Source organism: Apium graveolens, chromosome 8 (assembly GCF_009905375.1).
Source record: "Apium graveolens cultivar Ventura chromosome 8, ASM990537v1, whole genome shotgun sequence".
Taxonomy (NCBI): domain Eukaryota; kingdom Viridiplantae; phylum Streptophyta; class Magnoliopsida; order Apiales; family Apiaceae; genus Apium; species Apium graveolens.
The window spans coordinates 8,564,625-8,591,543 of record NC_133654.1 but is presented as its reverse complement, the minus strand read 5'-3'; the positions used below and the strand labels follow the sequence as shown (position 1 = coordinate 8,591,543).

The 26,919-nt window shown below is 31.6% G+C and overlaps 3 protein-coding genes across 8 annotated transcripts; 1 reads left to right on the top strand and 2 right to left on the bottom strand.

The window, feature by feature from the left end:
* Positions 1 to 7,225: 7,225 nt before the first annotated feature.
* On the top strand, positions 7,226 to 9,085 carry LOC141679241 (uncharacterized). The gene is made up of 3 exons (XM_074485745.1): positions 7,226 to 7,559; positions 8,224 to 8,457; positions 8,733 to 9,085. Exons 1-3 carry the CDS (start codon positions 7,226 to 7,228, stop codon positions 9,083 to 9,085), a joined length of 921 nt encoding a protein of 306 aa, XP_074341846.1.
* Positions 9,086 to 18,339: 9,254 nt separating this feature from the next.
* On the bottom strand, positions 18,340 to 19,227 carry LOC141679240 (F-box protein At3g07870-like). Its single transcript, XM_074485744.1, has one exon. It carries the CDS (start codon positions 19,225 to 19,227, stop codon positions 18,340 to 18,342), a length of 888 nt encoding a protein of 295 aa, XP_074341845.1.
* Positions 19,228 to 21,518: 2,291 nt separating this feature from the next.
* On the bottom strand, positions 21,519 to 23,996 carry LOC141676812 (protein arginine N-methyltransferase 5-like). Of its 6 annotated transcripts, none has more exons than XM_074482527.1 (6): positions 23,712 to 23,996; positions 23,177 to 23,356; positions 22,983 to 23,071; positions 22,811 to 22,886; positions 22,637 to 22,723; positions 21,519 to 22,144 (listed from the first exon to the last, which is right to left on the bottom strand). In XM_074482527.1, exons 2-6 carry the CDS (start codon positions 23,192 to 23,194, stop codon positions 22,142 to 22,144), a joined length of 273 nt encoding a protein of 90 aa, XP_074338628.1. In that variant the 5' UTR covers positions 23,195 to 23,356; positions 23,712 to 23,996; the 3' UTR covers positions 21,519 to 22,141. The 6 variants fall into 6 exon arrangements, 5 of the variants coding, with proteins under 5 accessions (XP_074338628.1, XP_074338631.1, XP_074338632.1 ...); XM_074482530.1 differs by having other exon boundaries at positions 23,197 to 23,356; XM_074482531.1 differs by having other exon boundaries at positions 22,983 to 23,062; positions 23,197 to 23,356.
* Positions 23,997 to 26,919: the final 2,923 nt, after the last annotated feature.

The window sequence follows — 26,919 nt, the reverse complement described above, 5'->3', positions numbered from 1 at the left end:
GTTGGATCATTCATAAACATTTTTAAAAAAATTGAAACATCGGCACAGGACTAAACACCTGTAAAAATAACTAGTCAAACTACTAGTAGAGTACTGTTAAAATAACAAACCAAATACTTTTATTTTTTTCTAAAACTTTTATCATAATATTAAAATATATAGATCTTGACATCCTTACGGTTGGATCATTCATAAACATTTTTTAGAAAATCGAAACATAGGTACGGGACTAAACACTAGTAAAAATAACTGGTCAAACTACTAGTTGAGTGTTAAAATAGCAAAGCAAATACATTTATTTTTTCCTAAAATTTTTATCATAACACTAAAATATATAGATTTTGACATCCTTACGGTTGGATCATTCATAAACATTTTTTAAAAAATCGAAACATTGGTATGAGACTAAACACTAGTAAGAAGTATTGGTCAAACTACTAGTTGACTGTTAAAATAACAAATCAAATACATTTATTTTTTGCTAAAATTTTTATCATATCATTAAAATATATAGATCTTGACATCCTTATGGTTGGATCATTCATAAATATTTTTTAAAAATCGAAACATTGGTACGAGACTAAACACTATTAATAATAACTGGTTAAACTGCTAGTTGACTGTTAAAATAACAAATCAAATACATTTATTTTTTTCTAAATTTTTTATCATATCACTAAAATATATAGATCTTGACATCCTTACGGTTGGATCATTCTTAAATATTTTGTAAAAAATCGAAACATCGGTATGAGACTAAACACTAGTAAGAAGTATTGGTCAAACTACTAGTTGACTGTTAAAATAACAAACCAAATACATATATTTTTTTCTAAAAATTTTATCATATTATTAAAATATATAGATCTTGACATCCTTACGGTTGAATCATTCATAAACATTTTTTAAAAAATCGAAACATTGGTACGGGACTAAACACTAGTAATAATAACTGGTCAAACTGCTAGTTGAATGTTCAAATAGCAAACCAAATACATTTATTTTTTTCTAAAAATTTTATCAAATCACTAAAATATATAGATCTTGACATCCTTATGGTTGGATCATTCATAAACATTTTGTAAAAAATTGCAACATCGGTATGAGACTAAACACTAGTAAAAAGTATTGGTCAAACTACTAGTTGATTGTTAAAATAACAAATCAAATACATTTATTTTTCTTTAAAAAAATTATCATATCAATAAATTATATTGATCTTGATATCCTTATGGTTGGGTCATTCATAAACAGTTTTTAAAAAATCGAAACATCGGTACGGGACTAAACACTAGTAAGAATAACTGGTCAAACTACTAGTTGACTGTTAAAATAGCAAACCAAATATATTTATTTTTTTCTAAAATTTTTATCATATCACTAAAATATATAGATCTTGACATCCATACGGTTGGATTATTCATAAACATTTTGTAAAAAATTAAAACTTCGGTATGAGAGTAAACACTAGTAAGAAGTATTGGTCAAACTACTAGTTGACTATTAAAATAACAAAACCAAATACATTTATTTTTTTCTAATTTTTTTATCATATCATTAAAATATATAGATCTTGACATCCTTACGGTTGGATCATTCATAAACATTTTTTAAAAAATAGAAACATCGGTACGGGACTAAACACTAGTAAGGATAATTGGTCAAACTACTAGTTGACTGTTAAAATAGCAAACCAAATACATTTATTTTTTTCTAAAATTTTTATAATATCACTAAAATATATATATCTTGACATCCTTACGGTTGGACTATTCATAAATATTTTTTTAAAAAAAACAAAAAATTAGTTTGGGACTAAGCACTAGCAAAAAGTAGTGGTCAAACTACTGATTGACTGTTAAAATAGCAAACCAAATACGTTAATTTTTTTCTAAAATTTATATCATATCAGTAAAATATATATAAATCTTAATATTTGTTTCGTGAACAGCTCGGTTCGCAAATAACTTGTACAAAGTTAATAAGTTACTTAAATAATTTATTTAAAAAAAAATAAATTCCGAAAATAATTAATATTACCGAATGCATTCATGATAGATAAATACAATTGATTTCTACTAAAATTACAATTTTTAAAAAAGCGGGAAATTTCCCCCACTTTTGCAACCAATGTTTTAAAAGTTCAGGAAATTTCCCGTCATTTCAAAATATCAAATTCGACCGAAAACGGTTGAATTTAGGAGTGTCAAAGAAAACGCTGGCGGGAAAATTTCCCTTTTTTTTTGGAAAGGCTAAATTCGACTGAATGCGGTTGAATTTAGGAGTACTGCTAAATTCAACCGTACACCCATTTTTTTGGTAAGGCTAAATTCGACCGAATGCGGTTGAATTTAGGAATACGGCTAAATTCAACCGTATACGGTCACATTTGTTGCTAAATTCGACCGCATAAATACGACCGTAATTAAATACGACCGCATGCGGTTGAATTTAGCCGCACCCCTTAAATTCAACCGAAAGGGGTTGAATTTGACCCCAGTTGTATTTAATCGGTTGTATTTAGCCTTGTTTTCTTGTAGTGATATATATCAAGAAAATTTGTATGGTGACCACTTTTTCATTGGGAACCATGTATGTTCTGCAATCAAAACTTTATAATATATATTATTTTATGACATATATTTTACCAGTATCACTAACTCATTAAAATTGTTGAAAATTATTTAAGTTTAATAAGTAGAATGTGTATGTTTTTAGCAAACTTAACAAATGTTCTGCAAACTTAACATATTTTGTAGGATAAAATATTTTTGTAATGTTTTACATACAATACGTATATGATATTCAAGATTTTGAATAAAATGATGATCTTGGTAGAGCATGATTAGCAAAATTAAATGTTTTGCAATATTTTCATGCAATATTTTTTACTTGTAGAATATAAGTGGTCTTCATAGAATTTAACTCCCTCTCGTTATACATAGATACATATATACATACATACATACATTCATAAATACCCATATATATTGTATGAAAATTTTGGTGCCCTATTTGGGATGATCTTGGCCTCCAAAAGGGAAAAAATGTTAAGTGGGAAGACAAAGATGATGAACTTAGTCTTATGCATTGGCGACCTTTACGGAGTATAGGATGTGCATATGCACTATGTACTGCGCCCAAAAGGATATATAGTTCATTATGTATGTATAGGTTGCAATTTATTTTTTTAATATATACATTTACAAACGCAAAACCTAGCCCAAAAGCCCATAACATAGCCCAAGTTCACTTGTTTATTTAAGTTGATTTGAGGTACATGTGACTTTGAATATATATAATCAATTTATTTTTATCGATTCACTGATTCACTTATTGTTTTTCTCTCATTTGTGTTGCTTTATATCATACTTTTAACATTTAATATTTTTAGGTTTTTCTTGACCAATTTATTTTGATTAAGTAAATTATAAATATGTAATATAATGTATTGGTTTACACTCGTAATTTTTGAATAATCGTTAGATATATAAGTTCTTATTTTATTTTTTAACAAACTTAAATTCATTGAATTAAAAGTAAAGCCGTGGGGATGCGCCCCTCCTAGATTAATACTTGATTAGGTTCTAACTTATGAACCCCTTAATTTTTTTTAAATGGTTTGATTTCATATTTTTATAGGGTCCCAACATAATTTTTGCACTAGGCCTAAAAAAACTCATCACCGCCCATGAGTGTGAAATTCATATGTAAAGTTATGTTTTCTTGGATTTTCTTATTAAATAAATAGCTATATATATTTCTATATGGAAAAATAGGACTAGAAAAAAAAAGATTTTATAGAAATTGCAGTGTGTTGCACATGTGTTAAAATATCTCTGTACTTGACTTTGTTTGAGCTCTTGCAAAACCCTTCATTATAATGTTCTTCAAATATTTTCTAAGATGTTTGAATTTTATTTTAGTTGGGGGTATTTTTTACTTAATAAGGTATTTACAAAATATGGCCATGTCCATTAGTTATATTATTAAAGACTAATTTAAAAATGTCTACATCCGTTTTTTTATATGAGCTTATATCCCATCTGTGTTATGCACCGATTTTCATTAATATTTTATTAGTATTTAAATTATATATATATAAACAGTTAATTTTAATTAATGATTTTTAACCAGCTCACCTTGTTACTTATAGAATATATTAATTTGGTTTTTATGTGATAGGTCAATTACACTATTATCTTAATTTGATTTTAGTAATAATGTAAACATAAATTATAGAGTTAGGCCCATGTTTTAATTATAATAGTTTTGTAAATTAAAAATATAGTTAGGCATGTAATAATCTATACTATTATATAATAGACGAAATATTAAAAATTTGGTCGATTTGGTCTTTCGTTAAATTACTTAAATACCCTCGCTTAATAATTGAAATATTTCACTTAATTGCTCTTATGTTTTATATGCACTTAATTAGCCATATATTTTAAACTTTTCTAATTTTATTCTAATTTTAATTCATATTATTCTGAGCAATTTATTAATCGAAGTCAATTAAGATGAAAAAAAGATGGGGTGATCAAATCACTCCTCTCATCTCTATGCTATGTGCACTTTTCATCGATTTTAAAAATATCTTTCAATCTATGTTATATAATAATAACCAAAATATTAAAATTTTGGTCGATATAAAAATTCCGGTCAACAAATATTATATAAAAATTTGACCAGCATAAAGATTTCGGACAACGAAATAATATATATTATTCGACCGCGCTAAGAAAATTATACTATTGAACCACATGAAATAAAATTATGCTATTAATTAGACTAAATAAGATTAAAAAAGTAATTAAATACAATTATTGAGATTTTGTCATATAATGGATTTCTGGTTAAAATAAAATAATAAATATAAATGATCGGACTGAAAAACTTGTACTACTAAATCAACAGAACATATTCAAAATATAAATTATTGATTTATATGATGACATCGGGTTAAACAAAATAATATAGGGTTAAATATCAACCAGGTGATTCATTAGTCCAAATGACTCGAGTAGGTCAGTTACCACAAATTTGACATATAGTAATCCTCGATTAAGCTTATTTAATCAGTCCATTAGAGTCAAACAATTTACTTAACGGTCAAACGTGTGACTCAGCTATGCAACCTTTGATTGGGTGAGTTGGAGCCTGTGGACTACTTGTAACGGCTATATACACAGATAGCATGTATGACTCAAAATTAGCATAACAACACAATCATCTTTCATTTCTCTAATTCTTTCTAGATGTAGCTTCAATGTGCACTAAAACTTTCATTTCTCTAATTCGTTTTAGGTGTAGTTACAATTCACACTAAAGATTGAATGCCCCATGGTACGGAATCAAAACACTTTCTAAGTGTTTGTAATGTTTTTATTTTAGAGTTTTTTAAGTCTTGTATGTTACAACCAATCATGCCCACTCAGCTCCAGGTGGATCGATTTCACTGCCAACTGTTAGATTTAATCAAAACTCCTGTTATATTTTATGTCTTGTCTGAGTCTTCTAAATGTGGTATACCAGTTTGTTATAGTTTATAAAGTTCATGAGATTTTGTAAGAGTGTTTTAATTATGTTTCAGCTAGGTGGTGTAGTGGAGTTTATTTAGGATTCATTCAACACTTAGTTACTTATTTTTAGCTTAGATAGTTGGTGTTCTGTTTCACAATATTATTTAATATGTCTTGTACTATTTTGGGAGAATAAGATCAACTTGAATACTTTGTTTTTCTCTCATTTTACATTACAAACAGGCACACACACAAACATACAGATATATATATATATATATATATATATATATATATATATATATATATATATATATATTACCGAAACCAGGGACTGCAGAAGGTGTATACTTTCTTTGTTGTGGTATCAGAGCCACATGTCTAGTCTGTGTATGCCAAAGTATATGCCCAGGAAGGGAAGTATGGAGTCAAGCAAGACGGAGATAATCAAAATAGAAGAAGGAGGAGTTGGTCTAAGTTATCTGATGTTCGCATGAAGTAACTACACATCATGGGCAACAAAAAAGAAGGTTTTTATGCAGGCTCACGCAGTGTGGGAAGCTATTGATCCCAAAAATTCAAAATCAAAGGTGGAAGGAGAACAGATCAGATCGTATTGGCAGCTATTTATCAAGGAAAACCCGAGGACATGCTTTTGTCTATATCTGAAAAGACTACGGCCAAAGAAGTATGGGAAACCATTAAAACTATGTGCCTTGGTGCTGATTAGGTGAAGAAGGCAAAAGTACAAACATTGAAAGCTGATTTTGAGTCACTGAAGATGAAAGACACTAAGCATCTGGACGAGTTTTATATGAAACTAAACAGTTTGGTGGCCAACATTCAAGCATTAGGTGAAGTGATTGAAGAAAGCTACATGGTAAAAAAGCTTCTTTGAGAGTGCTAGAGAGGGGAAACTACTGTTTACTTACTAGAGAGGATTGGCTGAGGAGATCAAACTCAAGGAATTGATATAATAGTGGTGACAATCGTGTGAAAAAAGTGCTAAGGAATGGACGAGATAGAAGTAGGATAAGATATTTCAATTGTCTGGTGTATGGTCATTATGATGCGGAGTGTTGAAAACCTAAACGTGAGAAAGAACAACATTGGGAGGTGAACATGTCTTAGACACAAGACGATGAGCCTGCACTCTTAATGATTGAGTGTGGAATGAAAAAGATATTATTGAGTAAGGAGAAACTAAAACCAAGGTCGGTTTCTGGTGCTGAGAAGAAACATGGTGAATCAAAAGAGAGAGCAATCACATGACATGAGAAACATCAAAATTTAAAATTTTTGGATGAGAAAGTAACCGAAAAAATTCGCTTTGGAGATGGCTCAACAGTGAATATAAAGGGAAAAGGCTCAGTCATGTTTAAGTGCAAAAATGGTAAAGAAAGAATATTTCAAGAGGTATATTATATCCCAGACTTATGCGATAATATTTTGAGCCTTGGTCAGTTATCTAAAGAAAGAAGGAAATCGAGTGGTAATGCATTGTGAGTTCTTATGGGTATATGAAAAAGATAGAAAATTACTTATAAAAGTTAAGAGAACGGGGAACAGATTGTATAAAGTGATCATTGAAAGCTGTGAACCAATATGCCTGCTGTCCAGGATGGATGAAATAACATGGTTATGGCATTCACGACTTCATCATGTTAATTTCCGGGCTATGAATGTAGTGTCAAGACAACATGACTGAAGGCTTGCCAAAAATTATCCAACCCAGGGAGATATACTCGGGATGTCTGATGTCGAAGCAGACCAGGAAAAGATTTCCAGCACAATCAAATTACAGAGCAGAACAAGTGTTGGATTTGATTCATGGAGATCTATGTGGGCCAATCTTGCCAGAGACTTCAGGTGGTAATAAATATTTTCTTCTACTTGTCGATGATTATAGCAGAGCTATGTGGGTGTATTTCTTGAAGACGAAGGACGAGGCTTTTGATGCATTTAAAAAATTTAGAGCCCAGGTTGAGAGAGATCCAGATAAAAGGGTGAAAAATTTCCGCACAAACAGAGAAGGTGAGTTCTGCTCAAATAATTTTATTTCATATTATGAAAATTTTGGCATATATCGACAGTTTACAGCTTCATATACGCCACAACAAATCGGCATAGTCGAGAGACATTATCCTATAGTAGTTGCTATAGAGAGGAGTTTAATAAACACTATACAGTTGGCTTCATTTTTGTGAGGAGAAGTAGTTAGGCATTCAGTTTAAATATTGAATCGGCTGCCAAATATGTGCTTTGTCAGATTAACCTGCTTACGAGGTCTGGACAGGGTTAAAGCCAAATCTGGAACACATCAAGGTGTTTGGGTGTGTATGTCACAAGAAAATGCAAGTTTTTAGACAACTAGGTCAGAACATCGTAGTAAAATTGTTGTTAACGTCGGGAAGGATCCGAGAACAAAAGCTTATCGATTGTTTGATCCAGTGTCAAGAAAAGTATTTGTGAGCCACGATGTTTTCTTCTAAGAGACAAAGACCTGGGAGTGGGAACATTGTGAGAAGCAAGGTACATATCAGTCAAATTAATTTACTGTTTCTGGTTTTGAATTTGGTGAAACTAACATAAGTGAAGAAGGAAAAAGTCAAGCCACAATACAAAGTGACAACACTAATTAAAGTTTCAGAGGCACAAGCTCCTGTTACAAGTTAAAGCTCATCAATTTCATCCCAAGCCTCGAGTGTGAGGAGTTCTGCTGGTTCTGGGCAAAGTAGTGAGCCAAGAAACTTTAGATTAATCAGTGAAATATACGATGATACAGAGGAAGTCGAAGCTGTAGATGAACTAATGCTTATGTGGGTGGATGAACCAATCAATTACAGTCAGAGTTGGAGGGAACTGAAAGAACTATATCCCAAAGCAAGGAAGCGAGAAGGGAAGGAGAGCCAAGACAGGTTGACAGCCATAGGTGATCTAGGATACTTATAAGGTATTATTCTGAATTTATGATTGCTAAATTATGATATTAGTAGAATGTTTATGGAACAGATCACAATATGAGTATTGTTATGAGGTTGTAGACATTTAAATGAAATATGCTGATTTTTGGATATAATCATGTATATAATTGTTTATTATATATCTGTGTGCCTTCCCTCTTTAGGGTTATCAGATATAAAAAACGATCCCCGCGAATCTGGTATACTAAAGGAGAGTTAGTGAAGCACAAAGCTTGAATTATAGCAAAAGGTTATGGTCAACAATATGGAGTTGATTTCAAAGAGATTTTTGCACTAGTAACTCACTTGGAAACAATGTGTCTTCTCCTGGAATTGTCACCAAAAAATGGGTGGATGGTTCATTATCTAGACGTCAAGTCAGCATTTCTAAACGGGGATTTAGAGGAAGACGTCTACGTGTCACGGCCTGAGGGTTTTGAAAAATCAGGGCAAAAGCATTTGGTTTATAAGTTGTCAAAAGTACTGTACGGACTCTGTCAGGCTCCTAAAGCTTGGTATTTGAAGCTAAGAAAGTGTCTGGAAAGCATGGGTTTGTCACGGTGTCCTTATGAACATGCAGTATACATAAAAAGATAGGGAGAAGAAGCATTCATAGTGGTAGTGTACGTCAATGATCTTTTGGTGATAGGTACAAGTGGAGATGTCATACATGACTTTAATGAATAAATGAACAAGCACTTTGAAATGAGTGATTTGGGAAAGCTTTCTTATTATCTTGGCATAGAGGTTGATCAGCAGAAATGTTATGTTAAGCTCAAGCAAACATCGTATGCTAATAAGGTTTTAGAAAAGGCTGGTATGAAAGATTGCAACCCAACAAAAATTCCAATGGAACATAAGGTGTTGCTTACCAAGGATAAAAGTGGTGCGGCTATTGATTCTACTGAATATAAAAGCATTGTGGGAGGCCTCCATTATCTTGTTCATACACGATCGGACATATCGTATGCTGTGGGAATAATTAGTCGATTCATGGAAAGGCCAACGGTGATGCACATGAATGCTGCTAGGAGAATAATGTGTTATATTAAAAGAACGTTAGGTTATGATTTGAGTTATTCAAAGGACAGTGGAAATTATATTTTAACAGGGTTCTCAGAAAGTGATTTGGACGGGCATATTGATGATAGGAGGAGCACTAGTGGGATAATATTCTACTTAAATATGAGTGTGATAATTTGGGTCTTGTAGAAACAGAAGTGTGTTGCGCTATCCTCGTGTGAAGCTACATCAGTAGCTTGCCAATATATATGGTTAAGAAAATTGCCAGGTGAAGTTACTGATAGTTATATTGGACCAGTGGTGTTGCATCGACAACAAATTAGCTATAGACTTAGCAAAAATCCTGTTTTTCATGGGAGCTCTAAGCATATCAATATACGTTATCACTTTATAAGGGAATGCGTGGAGTGAGGCGAAATTATTATAAGGCATGTACAAATTGAAGAGCAACGCGCATACGTGCTCACAGAAGCATTGTCAATTGTCAAGTTTGAGCGAATGCGTCAGTTTCTTGGTGTGAAGAACCTGAAAAAATAAGTTTAGATTAAGGGGGTATTTGTTGGATTTAATCAAAACTTCTATTATGTTTTAAGTCTTGTCTGAGTCCTCTGAATGTGGTTTACCGGTTTGTTATGGTTTATAATGTTCATGAGATTTTGTAGGAGTGTTTTGAATAAGTTTCGGCTATGTGGAGTAATAGGGTTTATTTAGGATTCATTCAGTACTTAATTCCTTATTTTTAGCTTAGATAAGTGGTGTTCTCTTTCATAATATTATTTAATCTTTCTTGTACTCTTTTGCAAGAATAAGATCAACTTGAATACTTTGTGTTTCTCTCGTTTTACATTACAAACACATATCTATATATATTACTGAAACCAGGACTGCAGAAGGTGTATACTTTCTTCACAAACACACCCACTAATGGCCCGGTTAAAATTTAACATTAATATTGATGATTCTATGAGTCAAATTTGTAACCAATGACCTACTTGAGTCATTTGGCCGTAATGAGTCATCTAATTGATGTTTAACCCAAATAATAAATAATATTCATGCAGACTAATATATAATATATAATTGAGTTAAAATAAAATTAAAGCTACTAAAACACCGTGCTACACCGTGCATAGCACGGATTTTAAAGTAGTAAATTTTAAAGAATGAATTATTATAAACATCTTTTAGTACTTCTAATATAGTATATACATATCCCTCTGCAGGGATGTCTTTTTTGTTTAGGAGGGATAACAAAACTTCTTATATTATGTAATTTCTTACGTAAATAGATAATTACTTTATTAATCTTTTATATAAATATTTTATAAATATTTAATTTTTCTATGAAATTATCTAAATATGTAATTCCAATATAGATATTGGCTCTTCTAATCAATTATCCATTGATATTTGAATGATTTTAAGATACAAAATAAGTGTGATTTGCAAAAGTATTTTTAATTTCACAAATCAATGAACAAAAAGAAACAAAAAAATATAGAAATTAAATTAAAATATGATCCTTACTATTATCGAAAAACTTAACAAAATCACTTGCTTATCACTTCTTCGTAAAAGTAATGTTTTCTCTCATTTTCAAGTCATTTGTTCATACTAAAAGCATTCACAATATATATATGCCTCATTAACATGCTTTTTATGATTTTTTTTTATTTTTTTAAAACTAATATTTTAATTTACATAAAGTGTAATGTATAATTGTGTTTTTTAAAAATGTTTTTAAAAATTGATTTTTGAGTAATAGAAATGACCATATTTTGTGATATTTTGGGTTTTTTGGGTGATACTGTGAGCTATTACCCGACAATAAAAAACACTTGTTGCAAACCGCGGTAAACATAATTTCTTTTTGCCCTTATTACCTCAAAAACACTCATTTCGATCTCTACTGTTTTCACTCTTAATCTTCCCCATCTTCATCTTCATCTTAATTAAACTCTAAAAAAATGTCAGATGAACTGCTTGCCCTCATTTTCCTCAAGGTTCTTTTTATAATCATACATATAATAATCTGGGGTTTGGGTACGATCATGTTAATGACGATTATAAAGTTGTAATGACGGTTCAGTGGTATCGTACTACTCGATCTAATGGTGCGCAGAATGATAAGGAAGTTCATGTTTATAGTTTAAAATCAAATTCATGGAGAAGAATTGGGAATTTTCCTTATTCAGTAAATTGTGGACGATTACCTGCTACTTTTGCTAATGGTGCTTTGTTTTGGATGTGTTCTGAAGAAACTGTTGAGTCAAATCACTGAAAATATATTGCTGCCTTTCAGCTTGCAACCGAAGAATATAGAGTGGTACCAGCGCTACCTGCGTATGATGATACAAGTTGCAATGTTGACATTTATATTGGGTCCATGGAAGGTTTTCTTTGTGTTCAGTGTTATGTTTATCATCCAGAATGTGATGACGAGTTGGCGGAAATGGGAGACATATGGTTACTGCAAAGGGATAGAGAAGAGGATACTTGGACCAAGTTAGTTTCGTTTAATAGACCATCTACAGTTTACCAGCCATTGGCATTTTCGAAGAGTGGCAATCATTTACTTTTGGCAAGCCAAGAAAAGTTTTTGTGGTACGATCTTGTCAAGGAAGAAGTACGAGAGGAATTCAGAATTAGGGGTCTGCCTCAATACTATGAGTCAGTTGCTTATATTGAGAGTCTTGTTCATCTTGACGGTGGTACAAGTGCAGAAGAGAATCAACTTATTCGAGAGAAAAAGGTGGCTGAAGACGACGAAAGTGATGAAGGTAATGCTGCTTAATCTTTCTATGTGAAATTTAAATGCAAATTTATGTTGTTTGAATTTTGTTATTACATATATATGGTAAAATACAAGGAAAACAGTTTAAAAGACAATAATTAAATTTTAAGATGGGAAGTAATTCCCGTATCAGAAGTAAGGCTTTGGCTCTCTGTGAAAGAAAAACAAGAAATACAATGTCTGAAATATAATATCAGAGTCATGCCTGTTCTTGAGCAAGTGTTTCGGCTAATGTCAAAACTTCCTAAACAAATATAATATCAGAGCCATGCCTGTTCTTGAGAAATTGTTTCCGCTCTTGCCAAAACCTCCAAAACCTTCCTAATAATCTTCTTGACATATTTATAATCTGTTTGCATTTGTTTTTAACTGGGGGTATTTTACAAAATCATTGCATAAAAAGTATATTTAAGGCTGAGCTGTATAGTAGTCCTTTCATCATAGATATGTGTACTGTTTCCAGCTTCTGTTACACGTGGCTTAGGTTTTTCCTTGCATCTCTTGTTGGACAATGATATTTTCCATCAATTGATATTCATTTCCTTTCTTTCTTAAGTTTAAATTTCTATTAGGGCTTAAAGATAGACATTAACATAATTAGATTACTTCTTTCCCTGTAGGAGTAAACTTTCAGATTTAATTACCTCTCCAAGCTAAAAGTATATATATTATACATCTATTTTGATTATATGTGCATCAATTCACAAGCTTTATCTTCCTTCATTTCATTCCCATAAACTTTCATTTTTCCTTCATTCTAATCATGTTTTTAAGCATATTAAATATTGTTATCAAGCCCCAAGCAAAATCTTTATCTTTTTGAGATATAGTTCAAGAATACTAAGTGATCATATGACTTTTCAAAATCTTATTAGGCATGTTTGGGCCAAACACCACTTACTTATAAGCGCGTAACAGTTTATTGACGAGTGTTTGTCGAACCAAATTATATGTTGAATTTATAATTTATAAGCTGATAAATTGAATTTTACTAGCGATGTATTTTTTCTTAACTTATTTTGATTTTTCACTTTTTATTAACTTTAGTTTTTAAATATATGTTTTAAATGTTATTCTAATTTAAAATTCATGAATGAAAATAATTATATTTCAAAATTATCTATTTGGGTTCATTTAATTAAAAAAATCTGTCTCATAAGTAAAATTATTAAAACATTCATTTTGAATCATAAGTTAAAATTATTGAAAATTCACTAACTCAATCTTATTACAAAAAAATTTGTAATGCAAAATTTATATATGTAACCCTTGATTTTGTCAATTGACAAGTATTAATTTAGAAATTTTCATGTTTTTGCCAAAGGTCTACGGCTGCTAAGTAGCATGGCTATGGAGATCCTTGAAGATGCCGTTTGAGTGGGCTAGCTATGCTCCTGAAGGTTTTCTTAAACTTGTCAACTCGTGTGCTAAAGCCTGTTTGTACTTTGGATAATGAGATGACTATGAGAGTTTGATGATTTTAATCGTATATTGTTTTGTATCAAATATCTGTATCTTTGCAGTCCAGGATGTTTTGGTTTATGCCTTAGTTAGTCTAGATCATGTGCATGCCTCTGGAATAGTATAGATCATGTGGAGGCTAAGTATATTTCTGATTTGCAGAAACCTTAGTAATTTAATACCCCCTCTGATCATGGGGGAGAATATATTCATGTTGTAATACAATTAAATTTGAATGTCTTAGCATTATTATGACAAATTTTAGAGCATCGCAATTGTCTAAAATTTGATGATTTATATATCATGCTATATTTCATTACAAATTAATATATCTAATTAAGAAGAATTAATTTCTATATAGAATTAGTAAATTGTAGATTTCTTAGACCAAATTTCCTCCAACATTAATAGATCCACATTTCATGTGTGAATTAGATTAACGAAAAAATTGTGTCAATAGTAAATTAAGACGTATATGGGTATATTGCTAGAGATGAGTTTGCATATTAAAACGTATATGGATGTATTGCTAGAGATCAGTTTGCATATTGCACTACAAGAAAAATTACTAAAATCCACCATCAAATATCGTTGGAATTTAGCTATAATCGACCATATTATGTGGAATTTAGTATAAAATCGACCGAAGCATGTTGGTGGCTTTTAAGAGGGTGGATTTTAAGTTTTACGGTAGAATTTATATAAAATCGACTGAATCATTGGTCGCTTTTATAAAATTTAAAATTTGAAGTTCAAAATTTTGTGAAAATTTGAATCTCCCGCCCCTGAATAAATTACATCAAAATCGGTCGATTTTAGCATAAAATGTTGCAAAAAAAAAAGAGAACCACCCCACCCATCAACCGTGCAACCGCCGCCTACCACCCGGAAAAAATTCCGGTGACTCCATCTCTCACCATTTCAGCATTTGCCATCAAGGCATAGTACACCTCTTCTTCAGAATCTGAAGTGTATGCCCAGTTTTTGTTCTTTGTGATAAGTGCCTGGCCTTTATCACTTTTTCCTTTCTTGCAGTCAGGAGAGATGTGACCTCTTTCACCACAATTGTAGCATTTGACATTTGAGTTGTCTCCTCTGTCAGACTTTCCTCCTTTGCCTTCAGACTTTCTGAACCCTTTCTTTTCAGAACTTCCACCTTTCCTGGAAAACTTCTTGCCCTTTCTAAATTTTTTGTAGGCTATCTTTGTGATACCCTTCATCATAAGAGCACACAGCTGCATCATCTCTGCATCAACATCCACTTCAGATAAACTTTCAGTTTCTGAATCATCATCATCAGAATTTGATGATTCTGAATCAAACTTTATGATGAGAGCCTTTCCGTTGCCCCTTTTTGAGACAACCACCTTAGGAGCTTTATCCTCAGCTTTAAGAGCAAATGTCTTTGACTTTCTTCCATGCCTTTTGCTCCTTTGGTCCATATTAAGTTCATGAGTCTTGAGCATACCATAAATTTCATCAAGAGTAGTTTCAGTAAGGTCATAGTTGTCTCTTATGGTAGTAGACTTCAAATCCCAATTCTCAAGAAGAGCCAAAAGGAATTTTAGATTTGAATCTTCAAGATCATATTCCTTGTCCACCAGTGACAGAGCATTCAAGAGTTTGGCAAATCTGTCATATAAATCGGTTAATGACACATCAGATTTTGAGTCAAAGTGCTCATACTCCTGAGTGAGTATTGTCTTCCTGTTCTTTTTGATGGCATCAGTTCCCTGACATCTTGTCTCCAAAGCATCCCATATCTCCTTTGCAGTCTTGCATCCAATTACCCTGTTTGACATGACATTGTCAATTGTACTATGCAGCAAATGCCTTACCCTTGCATCATTGGCAATAGATGAGATGTCTTTAGCTGTGTAATCACCTTTCTCCTTTGGTATGACCTTTGCTGGTTGATAAGCAACTACAACAGAGAGCTTGGTAGGCTTATGTGGTCCATCATAAATTCTATCAAGGTATTCTGGATCTGTGGCTTCCAGAAACATAGCCATCTTCACTTTCCATATAGGATACTCAGATGCTCTCAGTATGGGAACCCTAATAGTTTAATATCGAATGTGGGTTTGATTGTTTTGAGTTTCTTGAGATTTGGTGGGCTTGGTTGGAGTTTGTGTTTCTTCAGACGTGATTGTAAACTGGATCTTACCGTTTGTATATCAGCAGAGTAGCTCTGATATCACTTGTTAGGTCACACAACAATATAGGAGGGGGTTGAATATAGTGTTTATACAATCAAATCGATTTATCAACACAAGTATGTACCAGTAATCAAGTATATTCAATATAATAAACTCTGTTACAATAGAACAGTTGTTCTCTCTCAGTGATGAACAATATCACTAAGAGCTGCTAGGGTTACAATGAATAATCTTTTTCTCGTGAATGATAACACATATAGTGTAAACCATAAGCTGTGTTTATATAATATACAGTTACAAGATATCTTCAATTTGATATGGAATATAATTATGTCTCGTAAAATATATCAATCAGATATTATCTTCTACAAGTCTTCTAGCTGTCGAACTCTTCATGCATATCTTCTATTGTTTTAGTCCAGATCCTCTCCTGTAAATCAGCTGCATTCCTTATCTGAAGTACCCGCACTTAAGTCCTGATATAAATCTCGACGGCCTTAAGTTCTGATATTAAGTTCTGACTTCATTAAGTTCTGATTTCCAGTAAGTCCTGATATTAAGATCTGAAACTAAACACATCAGATTAGTTATGACATCATAAATATATCTAACACAAGTCTTCCCAGAAGGTTGGTTTTGCTACAAAACAAATTTAATACTTCAAGACATCCTGATTTTTCTTCGACAATGAATGCAACTCCCTGTTGTAACTTGCGAATTTGTATGTCTGATAGGATCTTTTAACGTCAGATATCGTGAGTATCAAAGAAATAAGATAAAGCGGATCATCTTCAAAAATATAAGATATAGTGCCTGTTTCTCAGTTACAGGCCTAAAGCCAAAATTAAATTTAAGGCCCTAGATTCCAAAAACCAAATTTGAAGATTTCTATTTGACGACTAAAGAACTAATCCACCTTAAAATGTATTGTTAACTTGAGAAGGATCTATTTCATTGTTAAAGAACTCCATGAATGAGCTTGAAAAGGTACTTACTGAAGTAGACGTAGAGCGGCCAAACAGTTCTGATCATATCAATGAAAAATATTATTTTAGGTCATCACTCCAGCCTGGAAATTTCCCACTAAGCCTAGTCACACTACAGAGCCTGTTGCAACAACCTAGGTATGTTGATAATTTTTTACTATCCAGTAGGCCTTGGTTGTTAGTATCCAAGACCACGTCCCTATGGCCATTCACAATTGCTCTCCGCAAGCCATAAAAATTTATTTGCAGATGATTCTCCATTCCTCATCTCCAGCATTCCTCCTGATAACTATATCAATCTCTATTAGGTTTCTATTTCAATTTGATAAAAATTGGTCTTGAAGGTTATACTCCTAAAATGTTTCAAAAGTCTCCCACAATAGCCTTAACATATAGCGTATTTCCATATATTTTAGTCTATGCTTTAACAAAAAAGATCTGTAGACACATTTAGGTAGTTCACTATCTCTCCTCCAGATCTGTAGATCATAAGTAACATATACTGCAGATAATAAATAGAATATACTACAGATACTAAATAGCATATGCGAGTAGCTTTCGTGAAAAATAAGCTAATAAGGTAGAAGAAAGTCTATTCTAAATGAACCGATGGACTACACACACATAAATTTCTTTCAATGTTACAATTTAAAGAATACTCGAAGAAGGCATGCCTTGAAACAACATTGCGGTGTTGCAAATAGAAATGCTGATATAGATCTAGAAAGAAGCATTGGTAGTGTCTCTAAAGTCCTACAAGCTGAACGAGCTGTCAGCCAAAGATTTAAGAATCTTGATGGAGGTGGTGGCAGTAGTACTTATATTATTATACCATGTCAAACTGGGAGTTGTGTCAAGAACTTCTCTGAGGGAGGAACTGACAGTAAAAAAATGTGAAACATAATGCTGAAATCTTTTATTATAAGAGATGAAGAAATATCAAAGCCTGAAGGAGCTCAGGTCAGCGTGTGCTAGGAGTTCTTCTCGAATTTTTTTTTCTCTCTCTTGGAGATCTTCCCAACACCACTAAGGTGAGCTCCGTTCTTTTTATTAAACAAGTGGGATATATGTCAATCTGAAGTAGAAATGTTAATAAAAAATGAAAGAATATTGTTTCGAGCTTCACTGTGTGTTTTCACTCTGGCCCTAATATTATAGGAGTATACACAAAATATCCTGTAGTTTATACGAGTCAGAAGTTGAGGGTGACATGTAACAAGTAAAGGTTGTATTACAAGATCTAAAGTAATATACATCCTGTAATTCATAATTTTAGCCAGAATCATCAAATGCAATACGCAGTTTACCTTCAAGAAGTAGGCACGGCTTTGAAAACTGCTCTGTTTAACAAATCACTGTTACTGTCTCGGCATTAAATTCTCGTCGGAACTTGAAGCTAAAAGGATTTATGACAGTTATTGCTTCAAGTTAAAAAATACTCCCTCTGTTTTTTATTATATGACGTTTGACTTTTGTGCACACACTTTTAAGTGCTTTGACGTTTGACTTTTGTGCATTCCAGTTGACTTGTTTAAATCCCGCGATTGTAAAAAGGCTCTTGCTATATTTGTAAATTTGACCAAGGTAGAATGATTGCGTGAAATATCTGGCTTCTTTGTTGTCGAGATTGTACAAATACCAACTGTTCTGGTACAGATCAAGTAGGAGATCACCACTATTAAGGTAACCTTGATCAAAGTCAATAGGCAAATTCACATCAATGTTGAAGATTAAAGTCCATGAAGCATCGATTCCACCACCACGAAGACATTCCACATTATCCAACGCCCACAAATTTAACTTATAAATAGGTTGATAATTACTACGCTTATAGATAATGACAGCAATAGAATCCTTGAAGTTGGTGACAAGAGCATGACTATCCATATCATTATAGTTGTTGATGTTACTCATGTTACCATCAAAAGTAGGAACGGTGTAGTTAATACCATTACAAGTATGGACTTCAGTGTGCAAGTCGAAAGTGATGATGCCATAACATGTAGCCCAACAGAGAAGTCCAGTGTTGACAGTAACATGAAATTCACCAAACTTGTAAGGAAGATCAGTAGGTTTATTATCCCCAAGCTTTCGCCATGCATTTGTATTCGAAGAATAGACCTCAAAATAAATTTCTACACAATCTTGGGCATCGTATTTCCGGTGTGAAAATTTCGGTTTCAATCTCCAAACAACCCTAAGAATCTTGAAATCGTTGTCAATCTCATCAAAACCAAACCCTAGAGCATCATCATCGCAACGAAAGGAGGGGGAGGGAATGCGTTTGGAAAGGTTAGTAGGGTTCCAAAGGTACATATTAGCACCATTAGTAGAACGAAGACAGACAATACCACAACCACAACCAACAAGTTTATCACGAAATATTGATGGAAAATGAGGTGTACTGACAAGTTGCTGAGTACCGAGGTTGATTTATTTCCATTGACGTAAGTGCGGATGATGTGTAGAACGTCTTTTTCTTCGGCGGCTGTGATTGTAAGGTGAGCTTTAGCGAAATTAGGGCTTAAAATGAGGGCGAGCCACGATTTGCAAACCAATTTTAATTCAACTACGGTCTCTGAAGGAAGGCGCAACAATATATCTCTTATTAGATCCTCCGAAATAGTCCCCGTAGATCTCCTCATCTTTCAATTGTGTTTGAGATTTAGGCAATTTAGGGCTGGGATGTATTGTATTTGGGATTGTTATTTGTGCCCCTTGTGTGGATATAAGATTAACAAGATTGACCAGATTTACCTAAAAAAGGCTTATATTATATTTTATGTTTAAAATTATGTTTTCCATGTTCTTAAAAGAAAAAGTTTGTTTTTCAATTTATTTTATCAACCAAAATAATAAATAATTACATTTAAGATTAACTGAAACATAACATTCAATATATTATTTTAATGTAGTTTTGCAAAAGATAAATATACATATTTATCAAATTTATTAAAGCCATAATATTTTTTATTCCATAATATAAAAAGTATGTGTCTTGCTTCCGCATATATTTGTACAGGTAAATTTTTATATTACATATACATATAAGATATATGTGTTCATATATATTGATATCAATCTATAATATTATATAAAGACGAAACAATGAAAAGTAGTTAATCTTGTCACTCAATTTGGCGCTGTTAGATATTTTAGATCAAAATTAAAATTTATAATTTACAATATATAAGTGTAAGGTACGAGTCACACCAGCAACATATTAGAATTAGAATATACATGGCACATATTACATACTAATACGAATATATAAAATAATTAATTTGATGGTTTCACTCTCAACTTATTTTAATGAACAACTTCTTCTGAAACTCTCGAACTCTAGTTTAAAATTTCAAATCTTGTATTTCATGAAAGGTAAGAAAAAATAATTAACTAAACTTTCATCACTAATATTTAGATATGATGGGGTCATTCTTTAAGAGAAAAGAAACTTCAAGTTTCTTATTTTAACCGCAACACTCATATATAATCAAAGATAACAATTAAATTGGCCAGTCTTTGAATATGACTAAACAAAGAGCAAACCCGGTTGCGGAAATTAATTTGTTGTTTTACTCTCACCTTCTTTTACTGAACAACTTCCCGAACTCATCAACATATGTATTTTAAAATTTTAAATTTGTATTTCATGAAAAGCTAAGACAAAATAATTAAATTGTCATCACTAGTATTTAGGTGTCTTGGGACAGTTTTTTGAGAGTGAAGTAAATTCTCATTTCTTATTCCGAGTTTGCTTATAAAGTGTTTAATAAATTATTTATAAGAAATTTCAAGTTATGAACATTTGTTGACCAGCATTTTGAGCCTTCTCAAGTACTTTTGGGGTAAATAGAGAGTTATAAAATATATACTCATTGTCCTTTTAAAGGGTTTGATAATTGTTCAGATGATAGTGTTCAGGACAGAGGTCTTACACCTTCATATTTCATTGTTCTTTCAGCTTATGCTTAAGCTGCTTCTTTGTCATTAAGCCTATGTTAACTTCAGCTGGTTTATCCTGTTTTAATTTGACAGAAGTTGACTTTTCTTTGACTTCTGTCTTATAATCTTTCATCTTTTCAGAATCAGACTTAACAATTTTTTCTACAAACTTAACAGGATTTACCTTTGGCTTAACAGTTTGTTTAACAGTAATTGGCTTAATTCATTACAAGAAATCTGACCATTTACGACGGTTTTTTTGAACTGAAATCGTCGTAATTGAGCCAATTACGACGGAAAAAAATCGTCGTTTTTGGTCGAGTAGTAAGTTCATTTTTTCGTCACAAGATAAAATTGCGTCGTAAGTTGGTGAAAGTGGGCCCACAATAACAATTTAATAATAAATAAACTTACGACGAAAATATTCGTCGTATGTTGTTAACATCCGACGGAAAAAATCGTCTTATGTTGTTAACATCCGACGGAAAAAATCGTCAGTTTAAATATTTTGGGACCCACCTTTAATAAATTACTAAAACAATACAATGAACAATCGTCATAAATAACCAAGAATTTCCGTCGTAAGTTTTATTCTCAAAAAGGCTATTCTGGTTCCACCCATTCAACTTTCAAATTAAATTCTAAATACAATTGAATCCCAATTCAACACAAAATTAAAATTTGAATTTTATAACAAGCAATTATGCACACAATTATACAAATCAAAAGTTGAAAATACCATAATTTACATAAATATTCTCATAGCCACAAAACTTCTAGAATAATATTTAACCTTTCGATATGTAATACAAAAATGTAAATACCATTATACAACTGAGCAGTAGTTTCAGGTGCGGTACCAGCAACTTCACTATAATGCGCTTGTTGCACAGGCATGTTGTATGCTTGGGTCTGTCTAGCAGGCACATAGTACACTGGGTATTGCTGCTCAACTGCAGGATGGTGAGAATGTTGTGGTTGCTGGGAAGAATATACACGATAGTATGCTTGCATTGGCACTGCTCCCATGGGAAGATGTTGGACATACTGCGAACCAGCATGAATGAACTGAGGTTGCTGCAACTGTGGATGACGTTGCAGATAATATTGAGTTGGCAACAAATACCTAGAGTCTTGATATTGTTGTTGCATATGCATTCTTGAATCAGTGATCTTCTGTTCAACAGGATTAGTAGTAACCCTACTTTGAACAGGTGCATATTGCACATTTGGGTCTTGATACATCATAGGCCTTTGGCGAGACAATGGGTTTGTAATGCTACTGTCACTACACAAATAAAAAACACAAAAGCTCAACTGATAGCAGTTCAAAGACAACTATAAATACAAACATAATGCAATGCGTTAAATCTCTTAAAAATTAACAACTTGAAACATCAACTTACACTGGGCATTTGAGCAACCTGGCATAATCTAGCAATAACGACTACAATTAACCAGTTTCATAGCATATAGGCACACAATTAAAACATGTATTAATTAGGCACCGTGCACCGTAAACTAGCATATCGAACATTTAATTATGAATATTTTACCCTATACTGCACAAATTTCATTCCATTTTTATTCACTCGACCAAACCCAACTCTATTTAAACCCACTGTCTCCCTTCCTCACATCTCTCTCTCTCTCACCTTAATATATAGAATCTATCTATTTCTCTACTCAATCTATCAAGAAGTTATACCAATCAACTTCAAAACATTTTGCAAGGTTTAACTGTATAAGTCGGAAGATATTTTTATTGAACATTGATCACCTGAATCGAGTGATTGAAAAACCCGCTCATTAGCTGCTGGTGACACTTAGAAAGACATGGATACCCCTTTGCGTTCGTCAGAAAAGACTGTAAAATTAAGTACATGAGAGCAAGTATTAATAACTCAAAACCTTTGCAGAGGCGCAAAGTGCAAAGAGTGTCCATGATTTATACATTTGTATAAATGATGGCTGCTCTAACAGGCTCTCCGAACCAACGCCCAAGTGAATTTGCTGAAGGAAGTGAAGGCCTAATTAACAACAGATACACTTTATAAGATATATTTCAGAATAATATGTATCCTAGTTGCAAACTTTGTAACAGTTATTTACAAAACTTTACTCACGAGATATCAAGTGCAATTGATAACTGGCTATGATGCTCACGTAGAATACGAAAGGAATTCCATAATTCCCAAGAGTCCATCTGTTCTCTCTAAAAGAAAAAACAAGAGCACTTATAAAATGACAGTTAAATGGCATTCATCATATATATATACACAGAAAATTTTGAAAAAAAATTCAGTAAGACGAAAATTACTCTCATCAAGGAAGACATACAATAGTAAGCTATTTTCCTGCTGAAGGCACCCAAACCTAACTCAAAAGATATCTTGAAAAGAGGACCATTTTGGTAATGTACAGCATATACATAATGCTCAAAAGACAAAAGGTATAACTCCCGGATGGTCAAACAGAATAGAAGTTAGAGGCCCTGTAACTGAGAGTGAGTAAGATGTGTTTATCAGTGTCACAACAGCAAGTTTTTTCTAAAAGCTATTATGTCCAACCAAAACAAGCATTGGTAATTAATTAGACTCTTCATTATTAACACTAGACAAAAAATGAACTAGCACGCCATGCTTGCAACCACGCAACATTTATCAGTACGACTACACTTTCCGTAATCCTAAAATCTTAGATTCAATACAAACATCACATTATCCAATATCAAATTCAAATAATTATAAAACCTAATTATCAAATTGAACAGAATAAAAAAAGAGTAATAGGTATTAGTTTATAAAATAAATCAAAAACAACACCAAAACAAGATTATAGCCGTAAACACAGACCTCAATATTCATAATCTCTCCCAAAATCGAAGAACTTGTAATCGAATAGCTTCCTTGTTTCTCGAATCTAGGACCACTAATTGGACTCGGTGTATTTTCAAATTCATTTTCGTTTGCTTGAAATTGAAGAGAGTTGTGGTTGTGATTCGACACTGTTACTGATCAAGCTGAGAATAGAACAAGATACATAAAGATAAGGATGGTGTGGCATTGAGAAGGAAGGTGAAGGAGTGCGGGAGGCCGAGATTGTGAGATTTAAAGTTTTGGGGAAGAGTAAGGTTGAGAGAAAATAGGGTTATGATTATTAATGGGCTTATGGGCCGATCCGTTAAATAGCTGGGTTTTTTTTCTATAATTTAGCTGATGTTTTGTTAATAAACGATATTTAACAAATTTAAATAAGATTTTTTTTGTCGTTAAATAAGAATGATAAATGTCTAATTAGAAGAAATATTAAGGTACAAAATGATAATTTACTATTTAACATTATATTTATGTTGAATAATACATTCGTTTAATTAAAAAATGCAAAGGTTAACTTAGCAAAAAAAAAAAAAAATGCAAAGGTTTTATCGAAAGTAATGGGGTTCGTGATATAATTTTATTTGGTTTGACATTTTAACAATCAAGCATTAGTTTGACTAGTACGGCTAGCTAATATTTAATCCTGAATGAGTGTTACGACTATTTTAAAAATATTTTTCAACGATCTAACTGTATGGATGTCAATAGATATATATTATAGTAATATAACCAAAATTTCATATCAAACTAATTTTATTTGGTTTGACATTTTAACAGTCAAACATCAGTTTGACTCGTACAACTAACTAGTATTGAATCTTGAATTATTGTTTCGATTATTTTAAAAATATTTTTCAACGATTCAACTTTATGATGTCAATAGATATATATATTAGTTATATAACCAAAATTTTATATCATAATAATTTTATTTGGTTTGACATTTTAACAGTCAAACATCAGTTTGACTCGTACAACTAACTAGTATTGAATCTTGAATTATTGTTTCGATTATTTTAAAAATATTTTTCAACGATTCAACTTTATGATGTCAATAGATATATATATTAGTTATATAACCAAAATTTTATATCATAATAATTTTATTTGGTTTGACATTTTAACAGTCAAGCATCATTTTGACTAGTACAGCTAACTACTGTTGAATCTTGAATTAGTGTTTCGATTATTTTAAAAATATTTGTCAACGATCCAACCATATGGATGTGAATAGATATATATATTAGTGATGTAACCAAAATTTCATATCAAAATAGTTTTATTTGGTTTGCCATTTTAACAGTTAAACGTTAGTTTGACTAGTACAACTAACTAGTGTTTAATCCTAAATTGGTGTTTCGATTATTTTACTAATATTTTTAAACGATCCAACCGTATGGATGTAAATAGATATATATATATATTAGTGATATAACCAAAATTTCATATCAAAATAAATTTATTTGGTTTCACATTTTAACAGTCAAACATTAGTTTGACTAGTACAATTAACTAGTGTTTAGTTCTGAATTTGTGTTACTACTATTTTAAAAATATTTGTCAACGATCTAACCATATGGATGTCAATAGATATATATATATATTAGTGATATAACCAAAATTTCATATCAAAATAATTTTATATGATTTGTCATTTTAACAGTCAAGTATTAGTTTGACTAGTACGACTAGCTAATGTTTAATCCTGAATTGGTGTTTTGATTATTTTAAAAATATTTTCAAACGATCCAACCGTATGGATTTCAATAGATATATATATTAGTGATATAACCAAAATTTCATATCAAGATAATTTTATTTGGTTTGACATTTTAACATTCAAGCATCAGTTTGACTAGTACACCTAACTAATGTTTACTTCTGAATTTATGTTTTGATTATTTTAAAAATATTTTTCAACGATGATTGCCTTTGGGTTCCGAACTCCATATGGGAAAGGAGCGTTGTTGTTTGCGAGGTCTCGATCATTTACATGGACCCACTTCTCATTCCATTTGTGGGAATTTGAAGGTGTAATCTCCGATTCATATTTCGTCGACCAATCTTTCCTAATTCACATTTTTGTTGAAAGAATTTCTTTTGTAATTCCTTACATAAGGATTCAGAAAATACCGGATCCCCGCCTACACAAGCAAATTGTTGGTATTGACATTTTAACTGTCAAAGATCAGTTTGACTAGTACATGTAAGTAGTATTTAATCCTGAATTGATGTTTCGATTATTTTAAAAATATTTTTCAACGATCCAACCGTACGGATGTCAAAATATATATATATATTAGTGATATAACCAAATTTTCGTATCAAAATAATTTTATTTGGTTTGTCATTTTAACAGTCAATCATCAGTTTGACTGGTACAACTAACTAGTGTTTACTTTTGCATTGATGTTTCGATTATTTAAAAAATATTTTTGAATGATCCAACCGTATGGATGTAAATATATATATATATATATTAGTGATATAACCAAAATTTAATGTCAAAATATTTTTATCTGGTTTGCCATTTTAACAGTCAAACATTAGTTTGACTAGTACTGTTAACTAGTGTTTAATCCTGAGTTGATGTTTCGATTATTTTAAAAATATTTTTGAACGATCCAACCCTATGAATGTATATATATATATATATGAGTAATATAACCAAAATTTCATATCAAAATAATTTTAGTTGGTTTGCCATTTTAACAGTCAAGCATTAGTTTGACCAGTACAGTTAACTAGTATTTAATTCTAAATCGGTGTTTCGATTATTTTAAAAATATTTTTCAACGATACAACTATATGGATTTCAATTGATATATATTAGTGATATTACAAAAATTAATTGTCAAAATAATTTTATCTGATTTGCCAATTTACCAGTGAAGCATCAGTTGGACTAGTACTGTTAACTAGTGTTTATTCCTAGATTGGTGTTACGATTATTTTAAAAATATTTTTGAACGATCCAACCATATGGATGATTATATATCTATATATATATTAGTGATATAATCAATGTTTCATATTAAATTATTTTATCAAAATATTTATTTTTTTACAGAAATTCTTGAAATGTCGCCCAAACAAATAAATGCTGACATTAATATGGTTGGATCATGAAATAATATTTCTTAAAAATTGAAATTATAAAAAATCATGTGCTAATTTATGACAG

What these genes read in the sequence shown, in the direction of transcription:
- LOC141679241 (XM_074485745.1), top strand. Translation starts at nt 7,226, where the DNA reads ATGACTGAAGGCTTGCCAAAAATTATCCAACCCAGGGAGATATACTCG. An exon ending in TTTCCGCACAAACAGAGAAG is followed by an intron (nt 7,560 to 8,223) that starts GTGAGTTCTGCT and finishes TTTCATCCCAAG; the next exon opens with CCTCGAGTGTGAGGAGTTCT. An exon ending in AGACAGGTTGACAGCCATAG is followed by an intron (nt 8,458 to 8,732) that starts GTGATCTAGGAT and finishes CTTGAATTATAG; the next exon opens with CAAAAGGTTATGGTCAACAA.
- LOC141679240 (XM_074485744.1), bottom strand. Translation starts at nt 19,227, where the DNA reads ATGTACCTTTGGAACCCTACTAACCTTTCCAAACGCATTCCCTCCCCC.
- LOC141676812 (XM_074482527.1), bottom strand. An exon ending in TCAATTGCACTTGATATCTC is followed by an intron (nt 22,887 to 22,982) that starts GTGAGTAAAGTT and finishes GTTGTTAATTAG; the next exon opens with GCCTTCACTTCCTTCAGCAA. An exon ending in CAGCCATCATTTATACAAAT is followed by an intron (nt 22,724 to 22,810) that starts GTATAAATCATG and finishes TTAATTTTACAG; the next exon opens with TCTTTTCTGACGAACGCAAA.